Source organism: Dermacentor andersoni, chromosome 8, assembly GCF_023375885.2.
Source record: "Dermacentor andersoni chromosome 8, qqDerAnde1_hic_scaffold, whole genome shotgun sequence".
Taxonomy (NCBI): domain Eukaryota; kingdom Metazoa; phylum Arthropoda; class Arachnida; order Ixodida; family Ixodidae; genus Dermacentor; species Dermacentor andersoni.
The window spans coordinates 140,886,438-140,909,023 of NC_092821.1; the positions used below are offsets into that span (position 1 = coordinate 140,886,438).

Sequence of the window (22,586 nt, forward strand, 5' to 3'; positions counted from 1 at the left end):
GACGACCGCCGCCATTGCAAATTTTTTTCTGAGGCGGTGCACCGACAGGTGTGGAGGAACGTCCGCAGATAAACATTGCCATGGCCTTGATTGCGGTAGGTATACAGCGCCACCTCACTAAAAACCCATTTATTGTGGTGCTATAGTTGTGGGTCATGTTGCGTGGGCGGAACGGTAAATTAATAAATGTATGGTTTGGCCCTTTGGTAAAGTCGCGTACAGTAGTGTTCTCTGGGGATCATGTTTTTTCTTTAATTTCCTCTGTACTGAGAGATCACTTCTTCGCGACTCTTGGGGTGGCGTCTCAACTCGAACATAGTTTCCTCTGTATCCCAGCGTATTCCTCGTGTGTATTCCTACGATTAGGAGGTTCGGATTGTAATGAGAATGCATAGTAGTCCCTTACAGCATCAAAGAAGTTTTGAACAATTGATTTGAACGCAGTGGCACTCGCTTGACCGCTGCTCATTTGTACCATAAGAATAGTGACATTCTGGCTAGAAAGCATATCGTGTTATGTGGTTATTTCGCCTCCGCCAGGCCCACGCAACTTGTGATTTACGAAAGCACCGTTACACAAGGTGTCAACGTCGGGGCATCTCTCCTTATTATGTAAATAAATTACGTGTGCGCGCTTCTTCGCCTTCGTCAACAGCTTTAGGAGGCGCCGCGGGCGACTTATCAACCGATCATATGATGGTGCGGCGCTGTTGCCGGGGCAACCAGGCCAAACCTCCTCTCCCCCTCGACCTCCCCCCACCGTCGCGGCCCTCGCTGGGCTCGCGATCTCGCGAGATTCTGCGCGTTCTCGACCAGCGCAGACGGTCGAATATGGCATCGAATTGTAAATACTTCGACGAGGACTCCGTCTACCGCATCACTCGCAAGGGACGTATCGAGTTCGGGCTGGTGCTAGAGAACGCCGAGTACGTGACCAGTGAGGACGAGGAAGAAGTCGCGGCCAACGTACCCCAATGGGACCGCATGAAAAGGGGCCACGTACGGGTCGCATGGCACCCCAAGGGTCGCGAAGAAGTGGTCTCAGAAAAGAAGGTAAAACGGCTCGCTCCTCTACGGCCCTCGAAATGAACCCCGTTCGTAGTCGATCCTCCGATGTTCGGAGATTCGAAAGCTAGCTTCTGGGGGGATCCCTCGAGAGGTGAGCCCGAGCCCACCGCGACCGTTACGGTGTACCCGGCGGGGTACCTGGAGCGGTCCCGAATCCGGCCGACCTGTCAAAAGGGAAAGCGACGGCTCGTTTCGTCGCCTGCTCGTCATCCGATACAGCGATAACTGATCGCGTGTGTTCCGAAGCATTCCCACGCTTTCTTGTTCTTCTTTTTCTTTCTTTCCGGCCGGCGAGGCGTTCCTTCCGTAAGGTTCTTTGGCTTCGCACGACGCAGGTGAAACTCCACGATCGCTCCCTCATGCCGGGCGACGTCGTGAGGAAAGTGGTCAAGGGTAAAGACACGCAGTTGGGTTACTGCCGCAACACCGAGGTCCTCGCCACCATCCAAGTCCTAGGAACCAACTGCGTGATTAACAACGTCAACAGCGTCGATCTCGTTCCTCTCGAGGCAAGTGCGAAGCGTGGAATTTTCCGTCTGTTACTACTTTCCTCATTTTTCATTCATAGGCGATTACGCTCGTGTTACGCTTACGTGGCTCTGCGCATCGTTCTGCGGTACACCTATGGATGTGGTACCCTTGCGACGCACTGCAACGTCCACGAAGAGAGCGTTGAAGCAGACGGCACAATTGCTTTGTTGTTTTTATTCGTCTGTTCCGCCGTACCTGGCGCCGGTTCCTGCGTCGTAAGAGTACACAATGAATGGCAACTGCTCGTGACATTTCGACCGATTGTCGCGCGCTGCACGGTTGCGTGTTCGTTTGTCTGCTGCTTCGGCCCAACCGGAGTGCGACTGGTCTTGCTCAGGGTTACTTAACTACCTTCGAAAGGCGTGTGTGCACGAGAGGTTTTATTTTCTGCGCTTCCAAAGGGGGGCAGCCTTCGAGTGTTGGAAGCAAATGCTCTTCGTTTCGCGGGTTATGTAACGTGCAGATGCGTAATTTGCGCACGTGTTATAATATTCACGAACGCCTTCGAAAGGCGTGAAGGTTTCGTCTTCTGAAGCCGAGCCGCAGCATGGAGCTTGTAATGATCCGCGCAGCAGCAAAATAACTATGACAGTAACAATGATAAACGCAATAGAGTCTATTCGCGTCGCTTTTTATGTATATCATCTCTCTGTGTATCTGCGACTGTGTGAGCGTATGTTCACCACAGAAAAAAAAAAAAAAGTTTTTGCATGCCCTTGGACATGGCACATAGAGTGGCTTACCTCAAGATAATGATCGGCGTTATCAAACAGTGAATTGCAAGTTTCGGGGATTTTTTTTTTTTTTAACTTGATCATGTAGCAGGCACGATCGAGTGCTGTCTGATAGACATCTCTGGAACACTGCACAGCAGTACGAACTTTTGTGCTCCAAGCACATGTGCATAAATTGAAGACCATGGTTAGCGGCATAGCTGGATGAAATGGAGGGGCTCGGGTTAAGCACGTGTAGCCGTGGAGTACCCCTGTTGGCTGATGTTTTTGCAACTGATGAACCGACGAAAGAAGGCAGAGACACCGTTAAGTTATTAGTTTCACCGATTACAGTGTTTCTTAGGGCATAATTTCTTGCATGTTCCCCATACTATATGAACTTTTATTGTCTTTTATACCTATCACATAGGCAGCTTAAATGCCCAGTAAGCAGTTAATGTTTCAAGTGCAGTCTAAGCATCAGGATTGATCAAGTGTAGCAGGTTTGAAGTTGGGCGTTGCTGAACACAGTGTGTAAGTAGCACTCAGTCTGCATAAAATCTAGGATACTTGAAAGGTGGTGCTAATTAATCATTGCACGTTAGAATGGAGCAGTAAGCTCGTTATCCTCGTGTCATTAACCCTCGTGCAGGGCTTGAAAATCAACTGCAGTGAAATCTTTTTTTACTTCATGAAAATTTGAGTATGAGATAGCATAGAGACAAAGTAACCTCCATGCAAAAATTAACGTTTAAAATTTTAATAGTTGTGTCAGGAAAAGCTAACAAATGTAAACATTCTTTATACCAAAACTGAAACAAGATGCTGCTGTTCCTGCTCACGGGAAGTGGTACAGAACCAAGAAAGTTGAGAACCAGCAGGATGCCTGAGCTTGACCTCCGAGATCAGGCTGCATGCTGAATATGTCGGGGGTGGCATGCTGAGATTTGTGTCATATCCACTAATCACCTCATACCCAGCCTGTTAAAAGGCTGTTCATAAAATTATTAGACAAGTGTCCCTGCAGCTTTGCCAAGAATTTTAAGCAATTTTAGCCAAGCTGCTATTGCTACTACTCATTTATAACCAATTTATCTAAAGAGGAATTTTGTTGAATTTGGCCTTTGAGTTCAAACGTTGTGGGAATAAGAATAACTTTTGAAAATGCATATAAAACTGCACTTACATCCAGTATTGGGATTCATTGGCTAACCATTGAAATTCTTTGTTTGCGAAGCATAGATGGTGTACGGAAACGCACGGAGACTTGCTTGGCACAGAGGGAAATCGCTTCTCTAGCCACCAACCTATGACCAATAGGATGTCTTGTGAATGTCCAAATCTGGCTAAAAAAGAACTGTGACCAACAGGACGTCTTGTAGATGTCAAAAAGTGGCTGAAAAAAGGACTAGTGACCTTTATATGGCATTTAGTTTCGTGGGAAGCCATTCCCAAAACCCTAAATTGGCATGTTAAAACTAAAGCACTCTGTATGTTTTGTTGTGTAGTTATTTTCACTCACAACAACACAAGCAAATAGCTGTATTTCTAGAGAACTTTAGACTATTCCCCATATGATGCCAAGAAATGTAAAACGTAACTGCTCTGTGACCTCTTGTATTTCTCGTCTATCTGAGCACTTAACTGCTCTGCTCTTGATGAGCTGTGAGGACATGGAAATTCCATTTAATAAGGATACTGAAAGTTTAAAATATGTGTTGTGCATATTAAGTACTACATTTTAATAAGCATGCTCAAACTATTTAGCTGAAACTTAAATTTTTCCCATCGTGTCAGTCAGATGTGTTTAACCATCTTGAAAAACGTAATGCGAGACCTAGATAATGTAAAAAAGCAACAAAAAACATTGTGCAAGACGTGAGCTGGTACGTAACACCAACTTCCGGTTAATTCTTATTTTGCAATCATAAACTTGTACATGTGCTACACTATGCAGGGAAAAAAATGATAGAATACGAAACAAATATGGGTGCATTATCTTAAATCTTAGCAATATTATCAACTGCACCAGCCTACACGTAATCAACATCCTTGTCACTGGCCCATCTTAAACTGTGTCGGGGTTCCCCTCAACACGAGACCAAATTAACATTGCGGGCTGTAGCTTTGAACGATCACTGCACTCTCTTGGTTCAATGATATGCACACTTACAGTGCTGGTATGCATGACAAAAGTTCCTACAGTTGTTCATTAGTAAAACACTGTGGCAATGACGCGTTCGTCAGCCTCATAAAGCACTGTCAGGCAGTATGTCCTCCATGGAGTTGTCTGAACGATGCACGTGGGCTCTTGTTTTCAAGGTGACGACCAGCTGTGCTTAAATGGAAGCTTTTGCTTTTTTGTGCTGTTATATATATATATATATACTGTGAATGGAAAAATATAGTTTGCTCGGCGTATGTGCTGTACTAATGCACCAGGCATATCGGCAGACATTTTTTAAATTTCTTGAGAAGACAAAGCATAAAAACAAAGGCAGCCGCCTTTTGTAGGCACTGCATCGTTTGCTCCAGCAAGTGTTATGTCGCACAATATTCTCAGATTTGCTCATTAATTCAGAATTCGCAAATGAACCTTTAATTGATTTGGGGGCAGGAGTATTTTTTATCTTGGTCAATTATACTCGCAGGGGACCCTGGTCATGAGAAAGAAATTTAAAGAAGAATAAAAATAGGTTGGAGTGCATACAGCAGGCATTATAAAATCCTGACTGGGAGCTTACCACTGTCGATGAAAAGTAAAGTGTACAATCATTGCTTTCTACCTGTGTTAACATAAGGGGTACCAACTTGGAGGTTAACAAGGAAACTCAAGAACAAGTTAAGGACCATGCAAAGAGTGATGGAACGAAAAATATTAGGCACAATGTTAAGAGACCGGAAGAGAGCATTGTGAATCACAAAGCAAAAGGGGATAGCCGACATTCTAGTAGGGCAGATAACCATTGGACCATTAGAGTTGCTGAATGGCTGCCAAGGCAAGGGAAGCGCGGTCAAAGACAGCAGAAAATAGAGATGGGGTGATGAAATTTGCCTCTGCAGATTGTAATCTGGTAATTGTAGATTGGAAGACAGGTAATTGGAGATCACTGGGAGGGGCATTCATCCTTCAGTTGGCATTAATATAGGCTGAATATGACAATGATGATTCAAGGGACACGTGATTGTTGAATTGACGACGGTTAGAGCTTAAGGCATGTCTGCTTACTAGCTATCTGAAGACTCGTACTGGTAGCTTCAATTGAGATATCTGCCTGCAAAGTTAAAGCAAAAAGCATTGGTGTTCCACTTAAATGTTTTCTTTTTTCTTTTCAAAAAGCCTTTCTTAAAGAGCACTGCCAGACAAAACTTCCTTCATTGTAAGATTCCTTACGAGACAGGATTGCATTGTAATGGCATCTGGGGCACAATTTTATAGCAGTGTCTTTTCCCTATGCTAATGCCTTTTGGTGCTTTTCACATTCGTGAGTGGTCAAGCGACGCTCTGCCTCAGGTAGAGCATTGAGCGCAAAAAGTACTGAAATGCATTAGCATTTAAAAATGCATCGCTACAAAATAGCAACCTTAAATCCCTAGTCTATGTAGAACACCGGTGTGTTGTTAGGAGCTATTACCTCAAACCTGAAGGTCATCGCAAAATGAGGGAAAGTAGGTTACATCAAGAACCTTTCAGCTTTTCTGTATTGTGAAAATTCTTAACTTTATATTTCATGCTTCTCAGAGTGGTTAGCTGACGACAAACCACTCTGAAGTGAATGAGCAAATCTGATGATTTTCTTTAGCTAGAAGTGGTAAAACGTGCTGCATTGTTTGTTCTGTTTGTATCTTGATAGAACATTGATGAAGTTGCAAAGATGGGCATGTCAAGCGATCCTTATTGGAAAGAACAGCGTGAGAAGACACTTAGAACTCGACTTTATTGTTTGTTGTCATTTATTTGATGCTTTTGTGCCCTTTGTCTGACAGAAGTACATCTTGTCAGAATTTTGCACAATAAATCGCTTCTTGCAATAGCCAAGTCACAGCAGCTTTTGCATTTTCTAATCTATTTGCGAAAATTGTCTTTGCACAGAGGTTTAGCCAAGATGTTGCCATATACCTCGACTCCTGGGTTGGTATGGTGCAGAGCTTCAAGACGGAGCTGACCGTCCGCTTTCCCGATGGGTCAACGTGAGTGCGTTTCTTAGTCACATGGATAACAGAACTGTAGCTGAATGCAGATAGCCACCACATCTGTGCTTAAGCCCGCTGTGCTTAGACCCACTGTGCTTAGACCCACTATGCTTAGACCCACTGTGCTTAGACCTGCAGCGCCTCAGTGGCTATTTGGAACCAGCACTGGACAGGAGGGGCTAATGCAATTTGATTGTGCAACTAAAATATGCCAATGTCATCCAGTTAGGGACACCATAAAACTGACCGAACATGTTCAACGATAACAGATGCGTGCCTGTGTCAACGCTTGCCAGTGCCCGATGAACCCAGGCCATGCATGGCCATGGCCTGGGTTCATGGCCATGCATGTTCCAAGGGGCACACATGCTCCCCCATTCTAGTACGGGGTACACTGGTGCCCAGCCAGGCCAGACGTTGGACACACGGGCCTCAAGATGTGTGACTAGTTCGCTGACCCGAAACCGCAGCATGTGCAACTGAAAACTTTCTCGAAAACGTTCTTCGGTGTCATGCGTTATGGCGCTGCTGTGAGCCCGTTAAGTTCTGGCGCTTGTTGCTCGTAGCGTTCTTCCACTCAGCGTGGGTTCACAAGTTTGGCTGCTGGCCACCATGAGGACATTCCGATAGGAATGGTTGTAAAACCACTTGTGTACTTGAAATTAGGTCACATCCAGGTAATAACAAATCCAGGTAATAAAACGTAATCCGGTAATCCCCTCCATGGCATCTCTCATATTTGGGATATAAAACTCCACAAATTTATTTTATTTGCTTAGCATAGTTTTATTTGTGCTTACTAATCATCACATTTGATGATTAATGAGGACAAATTATTAATACCAATGCTATCTGGTTGAATAGGGCGCAGGGGTCGTAAGGCCAAAAAATATAATTCGTTTTGGTAAATGGAATTTTTGGAATTTAAATCTAGACAGACACCAAGTGTAAGATTTATACAAGAAAGCAGAGTAGGGTAGCATGTTAGTTAAGAAAGCGCCTTTAGCTGCTGCTGGCTTGTGTATCAAGAGTTAGGGTCTAGATTCTCACAGGCTATCGCGAACATTGCAGGTGCATACTTCAAGAGGATGATGCACTTGACCTGGATGACGTTTTAGACCGGAGGCTGCCGGTAAGCTTTTCTCTCTTTTGCAAGTCAGTGGGATGCCTTGGCTCCAATACATTTATCTAGACAAAAGAGGGTGTGAAATTGTGCCTGTTTGATAACTGCCTTTCTGATCTCTTTTTTTTTTTTGTGATTAAACAAACTGCCACAAGGTGTCACTTCAAGCATTGCTACTGCCATCCATGTGTCTGGTATTCAGGCATATTGTAAACAGCTATGCCAAAGAAAAAAAATACCCATGTCCTGGTCGCCGCAGTCATCCGAATTCAAGGAGGAAGGCTTCTACAAGGGCCAGAGGCTGAGCGGTCCCATGCGGTGCTTCGAGGGAGCCCGCTGGCTCAACTGCACCAAGGAGACCAGCGCCCTGCTGAGTCGTCCGCACAAGCACGTCCAGGTCACCGTAGAGGACGTGAGTGCAGCACAGAATTGTGGAAATCTGGGTGCATTTGTGTGCGCTTTTTGACGCCCGTGGCTGAGGCGAGCTGGACAACAAAACAAGGACAAAACACAGAAGGCGAAATGCACGTGGTGCAACTACCAGCGTGGTGTGCTTGCCACGAGCACACAATTTTGTGTTCTCTAAACAACCACATGATGCACGCAATGCCATTGATCTCCTGAGAAACGCTGGTTCGTTGTCCGTGACACGTGTAGACACACTAAGCTAAGTGGAGGCTTTATGTTTCAAACGGAATACTTTGTGGGGCGTACCAGGGACCGCTGCCAATCTGATTCTGTGTACACGGTGCTGCCTGCAGGTGAAGGTGGTGTACCTGTTTGTGCAAGGTGTGTGCAAGGCTTACCAGGACACATCCAATGGGAACAACCAGACTGATGAGCTCATCAAGTATGTTATCGAAGGGGAGGCACTAGACAGGTAAGGGCTGCTACTGAATCTGTCTCTGTCGATTGGTCATACCTCTCTCCATTCGTCCATCTGTCTAATTTCTGTCGGTCTAACCTATCTATTAATCTGCCCAGCCTCTATCGGTTAATTCGGTTAGTATGTGCATTTATCTAATTTCTGTATTTATCATCCAATCTTTCTGTCTTATCTATCCATCTAATCTCTCTATATACCTTATCTGTTCTTGTGTCTTATCTTTCTGTCTCATCTTTTGCGGCCAGAGCCTTGTCCCGTGAACATACTTGTGATGGTGATCTGCAGGCATAGGCAGTTCCAAAAGGCGATCAGTCGCATTTCAGTGCAGCCTGCATCACACTGAAACGGTACTTGGATCACCACATTGAAACAGTATATTGGTAGGTAGGAAATGTAAACACATAAACAAACATAGACGTATTGAACTTCATGTGCGCTAACAAGGGGAGAGTCTGCTTTGCACATCTCGTCAAAAAGGTCAGCATAGCCTGAAGCTCCCCTGCCTCTCTGCGAAAGTGGAAGAAGGTTGCCGAGCTATCCAAGTATATGGCTTGATAGAGTTCACCTGGAATACTCTTGTGATCTTACCAATGCTGTTCGTGACCCTGCTGATGAACATTCCAGCCTGCTTTGCTTTGCCGATGCTTGCAGGGTGAAAATGATCAACATATTCGAGCGATGTGCCCTGCAGATAGGGGACCGGAATTACTACACGCTCAAGGCCACCGACAACATCATCACCCTAGACGAGTGGAAAAGGCAGTGTGCTTCTAAGTACTCGCCGCCAATGCACAACGTTGAATGTGTGAGTGTATGCTTCTCAGAGGCATGGTGTGGGACAGATACTTGGAGGTTAAAGGAGCACTGACACAAAATTTCGAAGTCGAGTTAACTTGTGAGATAGCTTAGATATAGCTTAGAACATATTTTACAATTTTAAAGTATGTGCATTCCGCCAACTGTGAAAAATGCAGCACCTCGCAGCATCGACATCAAGGAAGGAGGATGGCAAGCAAGTTTCTCGCCACTCCGATAGTCCTAGTGCTTTTTTTTTCCTCCCTGGTCGTGATGCTGGCCTCTTTCACCGATGATGGCAGCTAAAATTTCTTTCTGGCACCAAATAAATCGTAGAGTAAAGTGACCTTGAAAGGATGCAAGGCATAAAGTGTTAAGCGAAATAGTAAATCGTTGGCATGATTTTGACTCGCAAGCGGTCAGCACAGTCACCACAGCAATAGTCTCTGCAAAGCGGCTTGCCTGGCTAATGTGTTTTCTTATCGCTACCAATGGCATCGGGCAAACTAATTGTATTGTCACTTATGAACGACATAAATGTACAGACGTTGATTGTGTTTACGAATATAAGTGCTTTTATTACGAGCTGCAAGCAGATCGCAAGAGCCATCGGCCCCGGATGCGACAGCCGGTGAGCTAGGCCTATGCCGTTTCCCGGCGATCGCCAGCTTGCCTGGCTTGTATGTTCGCTACCGTCGGTGTCGATAAATGGCACAAGTAGTCAGAGTTCATGCGCGCCACTGGATGCTTAGAATGGATCCCGTTGAAGAGTAGCCAGATTTGCTTGTCATTTCAAGCGTGCCTAGTATAAGCAAAATCCGCCGAACTTGGAGCATTCTGATAATCTTCCACCAAGACTTTGTACCCCCCAAGCCTGATGCTGTGCAGACTTTTACCCCCCCCCCCCCCCCCCCCCTTGTGTCCTGCTCCGGAATATACTTCATTCCCAAAGCGCATTTGACGAATGGTTTGTACTACTGGTAGCTGCGCGAATGCATATTGATAGCTTTTGCTGGCCGCACTTTCCGAGCCACTGCTTTCTAGGGGATCCATTCAAAAGTGGTTGGCCACGTTCAATACGAGTGACTTTCACCTGCAGGAAATAGTCGCCGCTGGGCAATGAAAACGAGGACGACGATGATGGCGAGGACATCACAAAAGTACATGCAGGCATAGCAGACGAGCTGGAAACAAAGCTCGCTCGCCGGCTAGGCTCGCATGCGCACGTCACAGTTGTGCGATCATGTGTCCAGCGGTGTGTTTGCAATCCTCTTGTCTCCTCTCGTTGCTCTCTGAGACTGGTTGCTACAAACAAGACTTTGCATTATTACCTGTCGCGCTCTGAAGCAAATTAGGTTTCATGCTGTGATTACTGGGTCATTAGCTACTTATTGCAGTGGAAAAAGCATGATCAAAAATTTGTGTCAGTACTCCTTTAAGGAAAAATGTTAGGCCTAACGTTAGGAGACTCGAAGATGGTGTTGTGGATTAGGGAGCAAATGGTGGTAGGTGATGTTCTAGTTGGTGCTACATTTGAAAGCCAACTTTCTTATTTGTGATTAGGGAGCAAATGGTGGTAGGTGATGTTCTAGTTGGTGCTACATTTGAAAGCCAACTTTCTTATTTGTGAATAGAAGTTAACCAGAAAAGTTATTTTCTCTCCTAAATTGTTAGTGTGTCAAAACTGGGGGTTGGAGAAATCAAGAAAAACATTTCAGGCATCTTTATTGGGACAAAACTTGTCAAATCTCATAGATATAAAGGGTCCCGTAATCTTATGAAATGGATAATACGGAAATTAAGTGTCTGGAAACATGAAAATGACAAACCTGAAAACACGATGCTGAGCCAATTTTCTGTCTTTAAGTGCAGCCTAAAAACCATAAGTGGCCCTAAGAGCAAGAAATGGAGTGGGCAGGCCACGTAATGTGTAGCACAGATAGCCATTGGTCTATCAGAGGTAGAGTCGGTGCCAAGGGATTACGGAAGCACAGTCTAGGACGGCAGAGAACTGCAGGAGGTGTGATGAAATTGGTGAATCTTTAGGTGTAGGATGGCCTCAGCTGACGCAAGACTGGGGTAATTGCAAATTGCTAGAAGTAGTCTTTGTCCTGAAATGGACATAGAGGATCGTGCGTGATCACGGTAACGGCACGTGGGCTGCGTATGCACTCAGACGTGCTGGCAGCCATGCCCAGCCACGATTCCCCCCCCCCTTTCGCACGCTTTCACTTGCTTTTAAACCATGCAGCACGTGAGGCGATATATGATCTTATCACACTTGGACTTCACATGGAACATGACGCTGCTCCGCCCGCATGCGATTTGAGAGGTACATTCGCTAGCAGCCACAGTGGGCCAAATACAAGAGAATTGGGCTTGCATGAATATATTTTTTAGTTCAAAGAGAAGTATAAGCGAATAGAAATTGGTAGGGGGGGGTGTGATGTAATTCAACCATTACCATCTGCATCCGTGGATGTTTCCATTTATTGTCTCGGTATTCCTTCGCTGCGGCAGTGAAATTTTGGTATATTGAAATTGCGTATAAGCACACTTTGATATATTGAGGTTCAAGATACATGGTGTTCTATGGATATAAACTTATAAAAAGTTAAGGGGAGCCGCTGGTCTAGAAATGGCAAAAAATCACAAAAAAGTCAATTTTCGGAAAAGTGCATTTTCACTACGTTTATACATTCAAGAATCCCTCCGCGAAATCTAGAAGCTAAACTTAATCGGAAAATAATAAAAACATCACGCTTAAATACTTTGTTATATCAAGAATTTCGTCATGTTGAAGTATGTTATATTGAGAGGTTTAACTGTACATAGGCTCGTATTCATTATGCATCTATCTGCAAATCTTCTTGGACGTCACAAACCCAATCAAGCTAATTTGCAGAGCCCTTTGTCTGAGTCCCCTCACGTCGCGTACAGGTTGTATGTGTCCTGTCAGATACTCTCACTTCAAACAGCTTACTTTCGCTCAAAGGGCAAAGCATTGAAAGCAGTAACGAGGTTTAGCATTTAGCGAATGTACCTAGGGTGTTCGTGCACTCGCTACCGCAGTAACATGCCAGTTCGGGACTCTTGTTGTACGGGTTGGCCTTGCCAGATTCAGACTGATCGTGATCGAGTGCATCTTGCTTTGCCAGCCACAGGCTCCCGAGAACGAGGGAGTCCGGCAGCAACCAGCCGCCGCGGTGGCCAGCCACGGCGACACTCTGGACTCCGAGAACAACCGCGACTTCAAACCGTGCCAGGACGGCAGTGACTCGGACTATGAGGACGTCGAGGATGACGAGGCGAGTGGATCCGACTCGGTGTCTGTGACGAGTGCCTCGACGGCGTCCTCCATGGACCACCACCACAGGCGGACTCCCGGTGAGTGCCACCCAGGAGAGATGCTTCACGGCAGTGACTTTGGGGCTACACGCTCGATCAACTGCTTTCGGAGATAGGTGCAGTAGTGGCCAATAAGAGATTGTGTAATTGCTTTTCTGCGAGAAATTCATAACCCACTACAGTTAGTACCCCGGTTGCCCAAGGCACTTCCGAACGCAATTAAGCCGGATAATGAAAAAATTTCTAGATTGCGATTGAAAGCACCCCATGTGATTGGGGAGTAAAGGTGTGCCAACGACATAATTTTTTCATTGACTGAAGGCCAAATGTGAAAGAAAACCTGTGAAATGTTTTTTGAAAGGGAAAAAAATTGTCGTACACTTGACTGAAGCACAGAACTACAAAGGAAACCTGGGGGTTTCTTGGAAAGCATTGCATTTGAGAAAAACGTTTTAGTCTCTAAACTGCAGAGAAAAATACAAAGCACACTAAATAATTGACCGCAGTACTTGTTCTTACAAGTCGTTCATAACAAGTGGGTTTAGCTGTGTTAAGCGCATCATCATCATTGCTTTTTAGCATAGTTTAGAAGCATGTAAATTGCAGCATTACCTGTGGTTAGGTGAATGAATTACCGGGTTCTTTCATTGGGCACAACAAGGTTATGGGTACCGGAGTGTCTCTTGCTTGTGGGGTTTAAAGGAGGCAACGGCCGGACGTTGGAGCTTACTTTCACAGCTCACTATTGTGCTGTGGGGAAGATCTTTCTTGGCACTAAAGTAGATAAGGCTATGGCGTGCCAAGTTCGATTGGCTTAATTGCACAACTCTGCCATCAAGGTCGTCAGCTGCTGCTTGGAAAGACACCAACGAAAAAGCAATATTAGCTGTATTGGTAAATTACCCTTTTACAAAACCAAGAACGCCATTGTTACCACGAGAAGAGGCCTGCTAAGCCAGAAGAGACCCAAAAACAACAGGCGAAGGGAAAAGACGCAAAGACGACAGGCGAAGGCCAATGCTGCATTGGAATTTCCTGCACCAGCTTGCCATGTCGCTGGTGCTTTGATGGCGTCCACTCAGGCCTAGCAAATTTTTCATCTGGAAAGATGGATTACATTTTATTCTAAACAACCCAAGGACTGAATTTAGCACATTTTAAGAACTATTACTCAACCACAGTGGGCCAGATACAAAAGAATTAGGCTTGCGTGAATATAAATTTTTTGGTTCAAAGAGAAGTCTAAGCGAATAGAAATTAGTAGGAGGGGTGTGAAATTTGAATAGTAGATTTTAAATCTAATATCAAGTTGAATCAAGAAAAAGCCGAATATTGAATCAAATATCAGAAAGTTTACGACGAATTTTAGTTCTTACAAATTTTATGGGAGGAAACAGTGCCACACATGCATGGAAGTCTGCTAGCATTGCATGACAAGAACGCTTGGGTACCTAGGAATCTTGGCAGTAACTTAGGTACCTAGGAATCAAGATCCACAGTATGGTCTACTCTTATCAAGGGAACACCAAATTAGTATGCCGGCAGTGATTACAATGGTCACTTGTCCTTCCGCCGTCCGCGTAGATGTGTGAGTGCACTAGTCACGCGAAACTTTTTTTTCGTGCCTGCCGTTCAAATCTAAAGCTAGTCTTGTAAGGGACAACATTCATTTGGGCTAGATGGTGCATACTTGAATTGAAAAGGAACAGCGGCAACTACGATGATCACGAGAGGGAGGACGACACAGGACAAGCGCTTGTCCCGTGTCGTTCTCTCTCTCGTGATCGTCGTAGTTGGCGCTGTTTCTTCCTAATTCTTGTGAGGGGTCGTTCGAAGCCACAAAGGACCAATTTGGGTTTTGGCATGAGCTTTATGGAATAAAACCTTGACCTTTATTCTTCCTGCTATTAATCAACCTTTTACTGCGAACTTAACGGAAATAAGGTTTTGTAAGAAAACATTAACAGCCTAAAACTGATTTAGTGCTTCTTCTTAGTGTCCCTTTAAGTGTTCTCACCAGAGAGCGAGAAAGCTTAATGACATCCGGAAAGGTTAGCCTAGTGACAGTCCTGGCATGATTACACCAAGTGAGATTGTGGATGGTGAAAGTTGCTAGTACTGTGATAAAAACAATGTGTCTGTTGGGATCACTGCCTGCCATCGTGTCGCAGCATTCCGGCGAGGCAAGCACGGCCCGTCGCTGGCCACCAAGTTGCTGAAGAAGCGCAAACTGCGGCGGACACGCAAGCGTCAGCCAGCCGAGCAGCCTTCCATGAAGCCCGGCGACGTGCTGGTCACCGAGACCCTAGCCACGTACACCACTGCCCAGGTCGTCTGGCAGGTGAGAGGGCAGCAAGCAGCTCTGGCACACTTACGGACACAGTTTCATTCATTCATTCATTTTATTTTGCATCATGGATGTGCTTTGCATATTTTGCATGATGAAAATGCTTTGCACATCGTCAGTTCCCACATTGCGTGAAATCTGTGTTTTCTTTTTTTCTCTTTAGAGCGCAGCTCTATGGCACCCGTTTCGCGTCGGCGGCGGCCTCGCCGTCGTGCCTCGTTGTCGTGCCTTGTCGTAACCAAGGTTATCATCTGTGTGCCGCACTAGCTGCGCACGCTCCTGCTGCCATCTCTCGCGCACAGCGCGAGTCTTGCTCTCCCCTTGTCCTCCAAAGCCAGATCACGTGTTCTCGCCTATCCTTTCACCCCCTTCCTCCGCGCAGCACCGTTGCTGTAGAATGTACTGGACTACATATTCTAGTACACTCTAGTTGCAGCGACTCTCGCCGTCCCTTCTCCCGCAGCTGCGGTGCCGGCGGCGGGCGCCCCCTTGTAGCCTCGCACGTGATCCACGGGTCTCCGCTCCTCCATCTTCGCGTTGCGTGTTTGTACGGCTCTCAGCCGTGTCTCTCGCTTCCCCGTTTGTGGGGCGCATTCCTCAGTGGCATTTGTCGCCTCTGGCAGCGCTTGCGCCCGGCTGTCCTTCTCCCGCCTCCACTCTTGCCCTATACCTCCCCTTACCTGGCCCAGTGCCGCTGCGGTGACTCGAAAGACAGTTATGGCGTTTTGTCCCCTTACTTCTACTTCCCACCCCAACCTTGTGCGGCCACATTGAGGTCTGTATGTAAGTGAAAGAGTGTGTGACCTCTACTCAGTATCTCTGTTCTCCACCCGTTTCCTCATCCCACCCTCGGAAGAAACATCAAATAATAATTGTTAACCTACCGCCCTCAACCCCCCACCCCTCTCCGCGGTGGTGGCCCACTATAATATGGCACGTTGCCGGAGCGCTGGCTCGTAGCAGCGGGTCATGGTGTGTGCTACCCAATGCGAAATGCAGAACTGTCTCCATTCGGCATTGCATGTTTCGTATGTGGTTGCCTGTTGGTGAAATAAGGCAGCAGCTGCACTCAAATATTGCATTACCAAGAAGTGTAATCATCGGCCAATTTTCTTTTTTTTTTGACATTTTCTTCAGCCTCTGTTATATCATATGGTTAGGTTGAAAACTGGAGTAGCTGATAGTCATATTACCCCTGCACAAAAGTGACAGAATATTTGTTTGCTTTTTAATCACAGGATGGCAGTGTGGAAAGTGGCATTCCATCTGCAGACCTCTACCCCATCCACCATTTGGATGGCCACGAATTCTTTCCCGGGGACTTTGTCGTGGAAAACACAGGTATTTTCACGACATCTTCTGTTATTCAGTGTGACTTATGCAAAAAAGGTTTTGGTTTTGTCAATATTTGCATAATTCCAGAGCTGGTGCAAAGCCAACAATGACCGAGAAATGGAAACGTTTTGTTGGAGTGTGTGCGTAATCTGCTGGTGCTTTAGTTAGTTGACATAGCAAAATTTGCATTTTGTAGCTGTTTTCTTGCATACTAATTTTCATGTACCACATTTGCTGAAACATAACAGGTAAAGTTATTTCTTAGATGCCAAAAGGTAATGTCAGTGCATTATTATTATTGTAATGCAACCACACATAGGAACCACCACTAAAGGCTTAAAAATGAAACAATAAAAAAGGTGGATGCCTGCGAATGCAGATTGTAAACAGATGCCTGTAAGCTTTCGATTCAGTCATTTGCCCTTGCTTAACTCCATACAGCTCGTAAATGACTTTGAAGTGACACGTGAAGGCTTTGACATTTTCCCGATTGTCAGCTTCTGCTGCTGATAATCACCTGGTTGTCGTCTGCTAATAGTGTGTCTATTGAAAGCCTCCTCCCTCCCCCCTATTCTTTAACATTGTGGTGCCGACACAACAAAAAATGGTCTCGTAGTCGCTCTGGCCGACTCGGCCATTCTCTCTCATTTTCCAGACACCCCTCCAGCTCACGAGTATGCTGTAGTCAAAAAGGTGGACCACTCCGGAAGGACAGCGGTGGTGACAAAGTTCAAGACCTATATGGCCGGTGCAGACCCCCAGTGAGTTGAATATCCCACGACCTTGTCAAGCATTTATCACTGAAGAAAACTCACTGTACATGGCTAGTTAATTCTTTCAAAGCCTGCAATTTGGACTTGCCATGGTGACACTTCTGACTGACTCGTCAACTGATGACAACTAAGAATACAACTTGGCCTTCAAGACACTGTGCCTGACAAATATAATGCATCAAAAGCAAGAGCACTGATGAAAAGAATGTTTAAATGTGTAGCATAAACCTGCAAAACACAGCTGAATGTACCTGTGCTGCAAGCTTTAATAATGCCAAGTGAAGGTTCAGTCAAACGAGGGAAATTGTTGTCCACCCAACTCTAGCGCAGTGCTCCACCCGATAGCTACAGTCGCAGCTACAGTTAGGTAGATGACAATTTTTTTTCTCTTTCATTATCAGCACTACATAGTGCCGATCACTAGATCACTGGGGCTAAGCACATTTCTTCTAATTTAACATATTTGTGCTTCATCAGTGCTATTCTTCATTTTATTAAGCAATAGGGACACCGAATCTCTTGGCTTTGTCTGGGGTCTACGTCCTTCTTGTAGGTTTTATCAAGTGCATATGTTGCATGAACATAAAAAGAAAAAAATAGTGATCTCCCATAGCGTACAATGCACTACTTGCCGTCAGCTTCCAAAAAAAGAAAAAAAAACTGCAAGGATAACTTGACTCAGTGCAAGCAATGATCCGCTGTCGCTTCTTTCCTGCTCTCAGCCCTGAAGAACTTGGTATTGAAGAGGTGAGCGTCTATGACATCAAGGATCACCCAGACTTCAAGTACAGGCCGGCCTCTTGTGTCATCAGGGTTGCCAACTTTGAGGTGAGTCCCCTCTTCAACCTTTGCTTCTTGTGGGGTTTGTGTGCGTGTTTCATCTTAGAACTTGCATCGTTTGTGCAGGCTTGTGTGCTTACTTAGAGGGACTCTAAAGAGAAAAATTATTCTTAATTCAGTAAATAAATGCATGTTGATGTAGTAAGCATTTGTTTTTAGTTGTAATGCTCAATACTTCAACATTCAATTAGATCAAAATTTTTTGTGGTCCCGTGAAATCCAAATTGACGAGGTTTTCCTGTAAATCACTAAGAAAAGAAAATGACTCGGACATTTTACAGGGACCAGCAGGAGGCAGGTAGATGGCTCAATGGTTTAACATACATAGGAATTGTATTGCGAATATGTGCTCACATTCTCAAGAATGCCACACCAGTTGTCAACGTGTCGGTGCAATTGAGAGTGCTCGTGCGATTGCCCGCGTAGGACAAGGAGTCCGAGTCGACGGCGGGCCAGGTGGTGGACGTCCATCCGGCGGGCAAGGTGGAGGTTCAGTGGGTGAGCGGCAAGACGTCGCTGTGCTACCCCCAGGAACTGTACCGCATCGGCGAGTACGACTCGGACGACCTCTGGGACGACGGGGACGAGGAGGTCGACGACGAGTCCTGCTCGGGCGATGACAGTTGGGAGACCCAGTCGGAGAAGTCGCTGGCCGGGGACCCGTAAGTGTGCCCGCCACCACATTCCTATCAGCCTTTCCGCAGCGCTTGCCGTGATAACTGTCGAGGGGGGCGCTCCTGCGTGGCTTGAAGTGGGTGTTACGTTTGCCACTGCTGTGATGCTCATCTGCAGTAAGCGGCGTCGCGGGTTTGATACGCAGTTGTAGCGGCTGCATTCCACTAAATGTGGAATGCAAAAACGCTCAAGTGCTGTACTTTTGCTGCATGATAAGAAACCGTGGATTGACAAAATGTGTCTGGAGCCTTCTGCTATGACGATGCTTGTTGACGCCGTGTTCACTTTAGAACGTGAAACCTCATCAATCGTTTGAAAGGGGCATTGTAGAGTGTTCATACCTGCAGTCTCTTCAGGATTTTCCGTAGTTTAAGAGCCTGAGCTTATTCTACGTTATTACGGATGTTTCGTCAAGTTTTACTCGTCGGTATATCGCCATTCTTTTGGAAGCCTACTATTGGTGAAAGAACACTGGAGGGGTACCTGCTTCAAGCAAGTTGATGCAGACGAGTTCCTGAAGCAGGCGAAAGTGGCAACAACGAAGTCACTGAAAAAGTCACTGCTGTCTGAAAAAAAAAAGCACTGCTTGTCAGTTTGTGATGTTCCTAGTTTTCTGCTGCCTGTGTATCCCTCAAAAATGTGTACGCTCAATATGTGCTACTGCTCGGTATGGTCCCAATATGTGCCAGGCCAGTAATAGGTTAGCAAGTAATAAGTTAGCCAGTTTGGGCCAGTCATAAAGTTATTACCAGCGCACAACAGTATGTCCTGTGATAAGCCGTTGCTGCGACTTTACTGCTTGTTCATGTTGTGTGTTACAATGGTGCATCCTGTGTCACCACAAGAGAGAAAGAGAAAAAAAGTGTTTAGTCAAAAAAAAAACCCTGTCCCTCAGTTGGATTATACGAATTCACGAACAGCGGAACTGGCAGGAACCCCTGTTGCATGCCTGGTTTTGTCTGATGGCTGAGCACGGCGTTTCGTATTGGGATAGACGCTCACTTACGACTGAAGTTTTATCAAGAACTGTTGATAATAACAAACTCTACAGCAAAGCGTAAGGATGTTTGTTTACTTCATAGATGCACTTTTAAGAACCCCCCCCCCCAGGTGTTCATAATTGCTCCAGAGACCCCAATTAGGACGTGCCTTATAATGGCATCGTTGCTTCAGCACGTAATAGCTCAGTCCTTTAAGCATGCACTACCATCGCTTAGTCGCTGTGCCATTGTGGTGCTGTGCGCAAGGTAAGGGGTTCGACTCCCACCTGTGGCGGCTGCATTTTGATCGGCATGGAATGCAGAAATACACTTGTGTTAGCGTGCTGTGGATGCGCATTAAAAAGAAAACCCTAGGCGGCCAAAATTGATTTGAGCCTTCCACTGCAGTGGAGGGGTGTTAAAAGCAGCACAGTTATTTTTGTTATTATAGTTATTAACCGTATGCAAGGAGATGTTGGTGCCCACTAAACGGCGCCTGCTACTCCTCTTAATTCATAGAGTAGCTACTGCAGACAGTTAACAACACAAGCACATGTAGCCGCATGGTCCCACAGTGAACTTTAACTATACCGGCCACCATAAACAACATAGGGAAGCCTAGTACTTTACTGGTTCCATGTGCCAAGGCAACCCCCAGTGGAAAATTTGAGGCAGAAGAGCAATGTATATTTAAAAGAGTACATATCTGGCCTGCTTTAATGCCTGTGTTTAAGGCTTTTCTGGTTTCCTTCTCCGCCCGCTTCTTCCCTCCCCCATTCCCCCTTTCTTAAAAAAAAAATGAACGTCTTGTCAATGGGCTTTCGCACAGGATGTCCCCAGACGATGCAAATGCCCCATCGGAGCTCATCGAACCGCCGCCCATCGATGGCGACGGTGCCAAGGACGAGGCCCCCGCTGCTGTGGCCACAGCCGCGGCCGCGGCTGAAGCTCCGGTCGACCTTTCGGACCCGCAGAGCCTGCGCACCAAGATGCAGGGGCAGATTGAGCTCCTGCGACTCAGCATGGCTCGGCTAGAAGAGACGTTCACGCAGAACCCCGGGCAGCAGTCGTGCTCGGTCATCCGTAGGCTCCTCGAGCTGTACAGGCACTGCAAGTGAGTAGGGAAGACCTTGAGGGTCCTCCCTATAATCGTTGCGCATTGAGGAGCTCAAAGATTCGTGGCTGGTGTAAAAGTTCGCTCAATGCCTCCTTTACTAGATGCCTGCCGCGTCGCTAGTCTTCCCATTGGAGCGGAGGTTCCCGTAGTTCAGGGTGGACCCGGAGAGACGGTGCTCGCAGCCGACCCACTTCCTGTTGCGGAGGAAGTGACGATTACTAGGCTGGCGCGCGCTCGACCAATGGCTTGACGAGAGACCGCGGGTCCTGCCTCCGAGATCAAAAACAGACGCTGCTAAAATCTCGGAGGCAGGGCTACGTGATTTAGGTTTGCAGCGGCCACCGCAGCTAGCGCTCGCAGCCGACCCGGGTTAACCCGGGTCGGGAAGAGTAAAGAGGAGAGTGGCAGGAACCAGCTTCACGGCTCACGCGGCAGGCATCTAGTAAAGGAGGCGTTGGTTCGCTCTAGCATGCTCAGAGTTGCTTGCACAGGAAATTTTGTCCAGAGCTTTTCTCATGTGGTGTCTCTAAATATATGGCAACTAAAGACTTTCCTGTTTCCCGAACTTGCCCTCTTCGTGTACGGCCTAAATGTAGCGTATTGTAACACTAGCTCAGTCAGCCAGTCGATCATCCAGCTTACCAATCAGTCAGTTGGTAAATCAATAGTCAGTCAGTTCGTCAGTCACTTGGTCATTCAAGCAATGTGCGAATCACTCGGCAAATAACAACCGGTGAATGAGTCAACCACCAAATGGGTCAGTCAGTCTATGACCTGATCTGCCAAAGAGTACATCAATCAGTTAGCTCAGTCTCAGTCAGACAATCAGTCAGTCAGTCAGTCAGTCAGTCAACAAATGTGTCAGATGATCAGTCAACCAAATGGTTGATTAGCGAGCCAATTGATGAATTGGTCAGCAAATCAGATGCTCAGCAAGACCATCAATCACATTGTAAATCACAGAATGTGGTAATCAGTGAATTGGCAAACTGATTAGGCAATCCTCCAAATGGTCTGTCAATCGGTCAGTTGGCCTGTAAATCAAACAGCTGGCCAGTCCATCAGTTGGTCAGTCAGCCTAATTGTCAATCAATCTGTCAAGTTATTCAGTCAGTTGACTCACAGATCAGTGTATCTATGAGTCAACCAAGTTGTCCATAAGTCCAGCTGGCAATCGGCCAATCCGTACATCTATCCGGAAATCACACTCACAGAGTGGCTGCTATCCTTTCTCGTCTTCTCCTCGGGCGCCCTCTCCCACCCAGGCACTTTGACCAGCTGCTGGGGACCAACTACTTCCAGCAGCGGCACCTGCACGTGCTGGTGGAGCGCATCCGGCAGCGGGGCCGCATCAACAGCCCCCAGCACATGTCTGAGCAGATCACGCGCCTCTTCTCGGCCTCCCTGGATGCCGCCTTGCACGACGAGCTGGGCACGCCCGACATCCCCGAGGAAAATGTCATCAACGAGCAGTTGCAGGTGTGTGCAGCCGCTTTGTCTTGTGCTACCCTCAGAGTCGTGTGGCAGAGGGGACGTGTTACAAGACAGCAGAATGCAACCAGAATGAGTTGCAGTTAGCATAAAGATTCTGATTATACAATGTTAGGTAATGTTTTCAAAACAAGCTTGCTATCGGTGATGGCTGGGAACTTTGGGTAAGGTGGCTTCATTCCCCAAAGGCTCCTGCCAAATGCCAAATTACTTTGCAGGTACAACAGTCTTTTGGCGTTTTTGGCGTTGTCGAATGAAGCTTTGCCGTACCTGCCATGGCAGCTCACACTGGCCACATTCCAGTGGGATTTTAGTGCAAAAACAAACCTTTTGTTCCATGCTCTGGGTTGCACATCAAACCTCGGGCGGT

At 46.4% G+C, this 22,586-nt stretch overlaps 1 protein-coding gene across 2 annotated transcripts in view; it reads left to right on the forward strand.

Annotated features, from left to right (window-relative positions):
• The first annotated feature begins 788 nt into the window (after nucleotides 1-788).
• Nucleotides 789-22,586, forward strand: part of LOC126525843 ((E3-independent) E2 ubiquitin-conjugating enzyme UBE2O-like) — a 34,045-nt gene continuing 12,247 nt past the window's right edge. The window contains exons 1-15 of one of the 2 annotated variants that reach the window (XM_050173798.3): nucleotides 789-1,053; nucleotides 1,404-1,577; nucleotides 6,406-6,503; nucleotides 7,578-7,638; nucleotides 7,889-8,041; nucleotides 8,391-8,509; nucleotides 9,167-9,320; nucleotides 12,469-12,697; nucleotides 14,830-14,999; nucleotides 16,244-16,346; nucleotides 16,957-17,101; nucleotides 17,836-17,941; nucleotides 18,380-18,615; nucleotides 20,438-20,722; nucleotides 21,991-22,204. In XM_050173798.3, the coding sequence (XP_050029755.3) occupies nucleotides 832-1,053; nucleotides 1,404-1,577; nucleotides 6,406-6,503; nucleotides 7,578-7,638; nucleotides 7,889-8,041; nucleotides 8,391-8,509; nucleotides 9,167-9,320; nucleotides 12,469-12,697; nucleotides 14,830-14,999; nucleotides 16,244-16,346; nucleotides 16,957-17,101; nucleotides 17,836-17,941; nucleotides 18,380-18,615; nucleotides 20,438-20,722; nucleotides 21,991-22,204 (2,469 nt within the window). In that variant the 5' untranslated portion in view covers nucleotides 789-831. The remainder of the gene's footprint in view (nucleotides 1,054-1,403; nucleotides 1,578-6,405; nucleotides 6,504-7,577; nucleotides 7,639-7,888; nucleotides 8,042-8,390; nucleotides 8,510-9,166; nucleotides 9,321-12,468; nucleotides 12,698-14,829; nucleotides 15,000-16,243; nucleotides 16,347-16,956; nucleotides 17,102-17,835; nucleotides 17,942-18,379; nucleotides 18,616-20,437; nucleotides 20,723-21,990; nucleotides 22,205-22,586) is intronic. The other variant, XM_050173799.3, reaches the window with a different exon arrangement.